Source organism: Morone saxatilis, unplaced genomic scaffold (genome assembly GCF_004916995.1).
Source record: "Morone saxatilis isolate NCDOM2014 unplaced genomic scaffold, NCSU_SB_2.0 Contig2, whole genome shotgun sequence".
NCBI lineage: Eukaryota > Metazoa > Chordata > Actinopteri > Moronidae > Morone > Morone saxatilis.
In genome coordinates this window covers 10,956,469-10,963,246 of record NW_023339762.1, presented here as the reverse complement: position 1 = coordinate 10,963,246, position 6,778 = coordinate 10,956,469, and the positions used below count along the sequence as shown (strand labels likewise).

Genomic DNA, 6,778 nt, shown 5'->3' with positions numbered 1-6,778 from the left:
GCCTCCCCCTGAACCGGCAGGGCCCCCGGAGCCGGAGGAGGAGATCCTGGGCTCCGACGATGAGGAGCAGGAGGACCCAGCAGACTACTGCAAAGGTCAGACAGACCCACACACACTAAAGTCTGCCTATCCCAGGCCGGCCCATTACTTGCACATCTGTCGTTCCGAGCTCAACAGGGGCTTCCCGGTGTCCTTTCTCTGCTTCCGTCTGCAGTTCTTTCCCTCTTTTCTCCCTCCGTCCTGATGGGATTTGCAGCAGTCACTCTATCCATCAGTGTGACACGTGTGGTAGTTGTTGTCGTTTCAAGGTTGTTTGGCCGTTGCCAGAAAGGAGTGCCAGTCTAGTTTCCTGCAGTGGCTCGCGATGCCAAAGGCTTTCTGCTTTCTGCTAAGAGGTTCATTCTCATTACACAGCTCTGTTTGAAAATGCTACACCCCTTTGGTAAACACTGTAGAGCATTACACTTGTCATTCGATATCTGAAGGAAAAAGTAGTGCAGTGTGTTTAAAATTTAATTTAGCTTTTATTCTAAATATGCCATGATGTCTTTTAATCATATACTATATTACATTATAAAGATTCATTCGGAAAACTTTTGATTTCTCTGAGTTTGTTTTGGAAGAAGCACAGCCAAACTGTCTGATCTCACTTCAGTGAGATAAAAGACTAAAAGAGAAGACAAAACATCACATCTCTGTTATGTGTTTTGGCTTCTATCATTGGCTTTTTTAAATAAAAACCAACAACTTGGTATTATGCTCATAAAGCCCTTTATGTGTTAGCTCTTTTGTTTGTTTATTTATGAACATTTTAAGGACTTTAAAACCCTTATAATGCATGTTGTAACCCTGTTGGGATAAGTACATAAATAGGTTTATTATTATGAGCAGTAGTAGTAGTCTTTGTAGTGTTCTGTGTACACATTGAGGCTAACCCATCCTGTTCTGCCCTGCTCTGTACTGTTTTATTTAAAATTACATTACATTGTACACAGGTTTATGTTCAATAAAATACATGGACAACAAATGTAACCCTGGCAAGCGAGACGTTGCTCTCTGCCAGCTGGTAGTGTCATTGTAGCAAGAACAAACAGGATTTTGATGTCTCATTTAGCTTAACATATTCAGATCCAGGTTGAAGTTTTACAGACAATTACTGAATCATTTTTTATTTCACCTCTTAACAAACGCCTCCTTTTTGTACACAAGCCCAAAAATGACAAACACTAAATAAGATGGTTATTGTTCTTGAGCCCCTTTAAACACAATCATGATCCTGGTCTTTTCTGAATGGTAACTTTTTGGAGTTTAATATAATAAAGTCAGTTACTCTAAGTGATATTGAACCACATTTACTGATACACAATCAAAGTTAGAGTTAATTTGAATCTTTATGTAATGTTTTGTATGTACTCCTGTTACAAAATAAGCAACTGTTGTCGCAGTGATATTGATTTGAAGAGTTTATACCGATACAGAATCACAAGGCTTTGTGCTTTTAGGCAATGTTTAATTTGTTTAATTATAAGTTGAGTTGAATCTGAATAAGAATGGATTAAGAAAAGATACTGTAGGGCCTACACCTTTTCAATATACTCTATTCATGTGTCTGACACCCCCTAGGACAGAGGCACGTAACTGTCAGTGTGTTTAGTATGCAGTACATTCTTATGTGGGATAGGAGTTTAGGTTACCATCATCGATTAATCTGTAAATTAATCTATATATAAAATATTGATGAAAAGCAACACATCTTCACATTTTAAAAGCTGGAACCAGAAAATATTTAACATTTTCTTCTGGAAAAAAAATATTATGATGATTTATTATTATCAAAATAGTGGATTTATTTCCCTTATGTTCAACTAATCATTTCAGTACTAATTTACAACTATGTTTCAGTGAAATGTTTTTTGCATCTCAGGTTTAAAAAGGTACCTGCCATTAGAAATGTTTGTGCTGTACTTTCCTGCTCCTTCTCCTTTTTTATTAATCCACAACACTTCTCTCCTGTCTCATTTTCGGTCTGTTTGACCTTCCTGCCTCTCTCTGCCGCTCTCCCTCTAGTTCTTACTCACTAATGGATTTCATGTCATTGCCTGGTTATCGCTAACAGACGCCTGTAACCTTCATCTCTCTCCCTCTTTATCTCTCTCAGGAGGGTACCATCCGGTGAAGATCGGGGATTTGTTCAACGGGAGGTACCATGTGATCAGGAAGTTGGGGTGGGGCCACTTCTCCACCGTATGGCTATGCTGGGACATACAGTGAGTCACACACACACACTCTTACACACTCACACACACACACACACACACACACATTTGCACACGCAAGCATACAATGTAGTACAGTGTAGTACAGTAGGCTCACAAGAAACTCACACTCTCACCACACACACGTCATGACCCACATATACACAAGTTCACTGACACATGCACACAAAGGCTCTTCTTGCAGTCCTTCACTTCACCTTGCTCTCTCTCACACACATCACCTAAACCACACACACCACACCTGCACCTGTTGACACGATTTGGTACGTCACTACAACAACGGTTGCAACCAACACCATCCTGTGCTGGCAGCCAGGCACCAAAGCCATCCATTTGCACTATAATGTTGTTTCTGTGTTCACGTGGCAACCAAGGTGGATAGATGACACTGTATCATCAACCCAGTGTCACCTTTCACTGACTCGCACACACTCATCTGCTCGTGTCACTGGTGTTAATTACTCTAATGGTGGTCGTAACTAGTGAGCACAATGTACGGTCAGATATGTGAAGGGTGTCAATGTCCATTGGATATATTCTGTTTATCCACTGTGTTAATATTAATAATTGTGGTGTCTTCTCTACTACCTACTACTGTAACATGCATAATTTACGCATGAATTCATATCAGAGCAATATTATTACTACTACTCATTGCTCATACAGTGATCAATCTACAGAGAATGGTCACCTGAATCTGCAGCTCCTCTCAGCTTTATAGCAAGTTTCAGCTCATTGTTTATCTGTCCAGCCCACAACTTTACTGTTTTGGTTCACTCTCAGCGCTCTCATAGTGTCATTTTCAGCAGTAGCATGTAACTGTTTTCAGAGAAAAAACTCTAAAAACCCACTGTACACTACTTGCTCGACAGCAAACGGCAGACAGTTACAGTTAGTGGAGGCCAAAGTAAGGTCTTCATATTTTTATCCACTCAACCAGCAAGTGATTTTTTGTATGATTTTTTTGTTGATAATTGGTTATTTTTTTAGTGATTGCCTACTCAATGAAATGAGTTTCAGTACTTGTCGTACTTTTACGAGAGCTAGGACAGTATAAGCACATTAGGCCGCTCAAAAACAGCTCTGAGACAGCATTATAAAGAAAGAAACTGAAGCACAACCAGAGACTGGACCAGATTTGAATTAAATACACTTTAAAAACTATGTATAATTTAAAAAATTCTAATTTAGCTATCAGTTACATTCATTGAGTCATTGAGTGTACTGTTGACTCACCACTGACTCAAAATAATTTTAAAATGCACAAACCTAAAAATAAGGATGGTATTTGAATGTCACCACTTGGCTATTCTATATGCATAGCTGTGTTTTCATTCGTGTGTAACAACCTAAATATAGGAATTGTAATGTTTTTGTTACCTTACAATGAGCTGTTTTTATCTACAGACGCCATGGAGGCCGCCCTGTTGAACTGCCGTGTTTCTTACAGTAGCCCAGAACGGACAAACCAAAACACTGGCTTAGATAGCGCGTGTTTCATGGCCACTGTAGATTCTCCCTCATGCTCAGAAGGGGAGGGTGAAGTGGGGAGTTGCAAGTTACACCTCTAGATGCCACTAAATCCTACACACTGGACCTTTAAGAAGTGATGTGATGTTACATCCTCATGTTACCTTAAATAAGAATGATCCCATTGAGTTCTATGAAAGGAGGCAGGGTTATACAGATCTGAGCTTTGCATAAAGGTACTTGGTATATGCAAATACCTTGAGATTAGGTATCAAAATGGGTGTTGGGTGAGAAAAAGTCATATTGATCCCTACAATACAGTTACAATATAATTAGCGATATATGGGAAAAGAGTTTCCCAAAGAGTTTGTGTGAGAGAATACAGGATTTGTTGGTTTGTATTGAAAAATTGAGTTTTAACCTTTTTAGTGAATTAGGATGAAAGAGTGCTTAGGAATTTTAATGGTCTTTTATATACCTCTTGTATTTTTTTTTTATCCACTAAGAGCAAATGTGGTATTTTATATACAATAAATGATGATGATGAAGTTATATACTTGGTATCTATTATGATCTAGGTCACAGGATGGGTCTGAAGCAGCCTGAGACACCATCCTGATAGCCGAAAAAGTTTTGGCGAATAAAGCATGGTGTGCTGAAGAGTTGTGCGGCAGCTTTTAATTTTGATTGACTTCTACCATTAGTGTTAATGTTATTCCTGTTATAAAATGCCACATTTGCATTTCCATTGGCAGTGTGGGCAGTGTGAACGATAGCTGAGCAAAGGTGTAATAAAGGTTCAGGCGAGAGCCATTTTATAATATCTTTGACATGGACACATTAATCAGCATTACTGGATTTAACAAGCCATTGGTGTGAGTCGAAAATGAAATGCCCTTATGTATCTGTGTCATTACAGAGTGAAGAACTTTGTGGCGATGAAGGTGGTGAAGAGCGCCCAGCATTACACAGAGACGGCACTGGATGAGATCAAACTGCTGCGATGTGTGAGAATCTGATTAGTTTGACATTTAAGTGTGTGGGAATCCTTTTTCGCTTTTCATCTTTCTTTGTTATTTTGTTTGTTCCTTTTTTCATTTTGTCTTCCCTTCCTTCCTTCTTTACTTCTCCTTTTCATCCACCTCTGCTCAATTTTGTCCTCCTAATATCCCTACTTTCCTGTTCTTCCTACCTCCTTACATCCCCTCTTTACACCTTGCATCTCCCCTACTCTGTTTCTCTGTTAACACAAAACACTAAAGATACACTGATCATTTATCTTTCATGGTGGGTGCAGAGGACAGTCATCTTTGAATCAATTTTTCAGCATCTTTATCACCCACATCCATCTCCCTTGTCCTCCTCCTCTCCTCAACTCTCTTTTCCTCATTCTCACTCTTCTCTTTCCTCCACCTTTCTCATTCTCCTGAAGTCATCCCATCCCCTTTTTCTTTCTTTTTTCATCAGCATGCCCTATTTTTACTCTCCTTTTTCCTTCAATATTCTCTTACTTTATCCTGTCTCTATCCTACTGTTGTCTGTCCTCCTTCTTCTGCTCCTTCTTCCTGTCAGCTTTGCCTCATCTTATCATGCTCTTGTCTTCCAGGTGAGAGAGAGCGACCCTAGCGACCCCAACAAGGACATGGTGGTTCAGCTGATAGATGACTTCAAGATCTCTGGAGTCAACGGCATACGTATCCCAGTCAGAAGAGTGTGTGCATTTGTATGTGTTTGTGAGTGACATAGATATGATAACGTGAGACCTTGACTCTCCATCCCAGATGTGTGTATGGTGTTTGAGGTGCTAGGTCACCACCTGTTGAAGTGGATTATTAAATCCAACTACCAAGGTCTGCCTCTGCCATGTGTCAAGAGCATTATCAGACAGGTAAGGACACACACACACACACACCAGACACGCACACACACAAACCAAACTATTTATAGACACAATATATCAGACATTGTCGACTGTAGTTCCGCAATATTTGGATAAATTATGAATCTGACCACTGCGATGTAGGATTTGTAAAATTACATGGATTTCCCTAAGAGTGGTGGTGTATTACAGGTCAAATAATGTGACATATTTATTGAATATTTGTCCTGAATGGAGCTGTATCTTTATATGACAATGATATTTAGCATTGTAAATCAACCTACATTTATAGGCAGTTCATTCTCTTTTGCATGGGCACCCTGCGTGTACAGGACAATAAAAGAAAATGCAAAATAAAATAAAAGATTTAGACAAAAAAAACTAGGGTAAAATGGTGAAAGGGCAAAAAATAGAATCAAACCAGCATCAAATACAATCTGAAAAACACATCAATAAAACCTTAAAAATCTACACTTACAGGTAGAGTAGTAGTGTTCCTCTCCTGACCACTCTCTGGATAAATATATGCTTATCAGCTTCCTTTTTTATAAGATCTATTATATATAGTTATGTGGTTCTTTTCCACAGGACTTATTCAGAAGGTTGAACTTCACCTAGATAGCTGACAATATTCTTCTTACTGTGAAGCAGTGGTGCTTCATTGCTTCACCAGCCTAATTAAACAAAAAGTAGGTTAGTATATCATAAAACATGCATGTGTATTGTAGTGCTGAGACTTACAGTATTTCTATATATAATTCCTTGAGGAGAGGAGGTAAAGAAATCGTAACTTATTCGGTTTCTATGTCCAAATGCTGCTTCCACGGCTGTAAAAGACTAAAAGAAAACGTGGATGAAGAAATATAATATAAATATCAAGAGCAGCTAAATTCACACCCAATACTGAGGCCTACTGATACAGTGCATGCTATTGTTTACTTCACACTTCACACTTCAGTACCACTGCCGTCTTTCAGGCATGTTCCCCTCAGTGAGCTGATGATCATGTGAAGTTGTTGAGCCTTTTCAGCAATTGCTAGGCTCCGGCCTTTCAAAAGCCGAGTTAGTTATACACTGTTTAAGTTAGTTATACACCATATTTCTTACTGCATACTGCATATAGTGTTTTATAGTCTTTATATTGTCTGTTATA

The 6,778-nt window shown here is 39.0% G+C and overlaps 1 protein-coding gene across 1 annotated transcript in view; it reads left to right on the top strand.

Annotated features, from left to right (window-relative positions):
- The window catches only part of srpk2 (SRSF protein kinase 2), a gene marked incomplete at its 5' end in the record, with an annotated part of 20,658 nt that continues 13,880 nt past the window's right edge, over positions 1–6,778 (top strand). Inside the window, 5 exon segments of the mRNA XM_035664836.1 lie at positions 1–95; positions 2,159–2,267; positions 4,666–4,753; positions 5,353–5,440; positions 5,528–5,634. Coding sequence (XP_035520729.1) covers positions 1–95; positions 2,159–2,267; positions 4,666–4,753; positions 5,353–5,440; positions 5,528–5,634 — 487 coding nt within the window.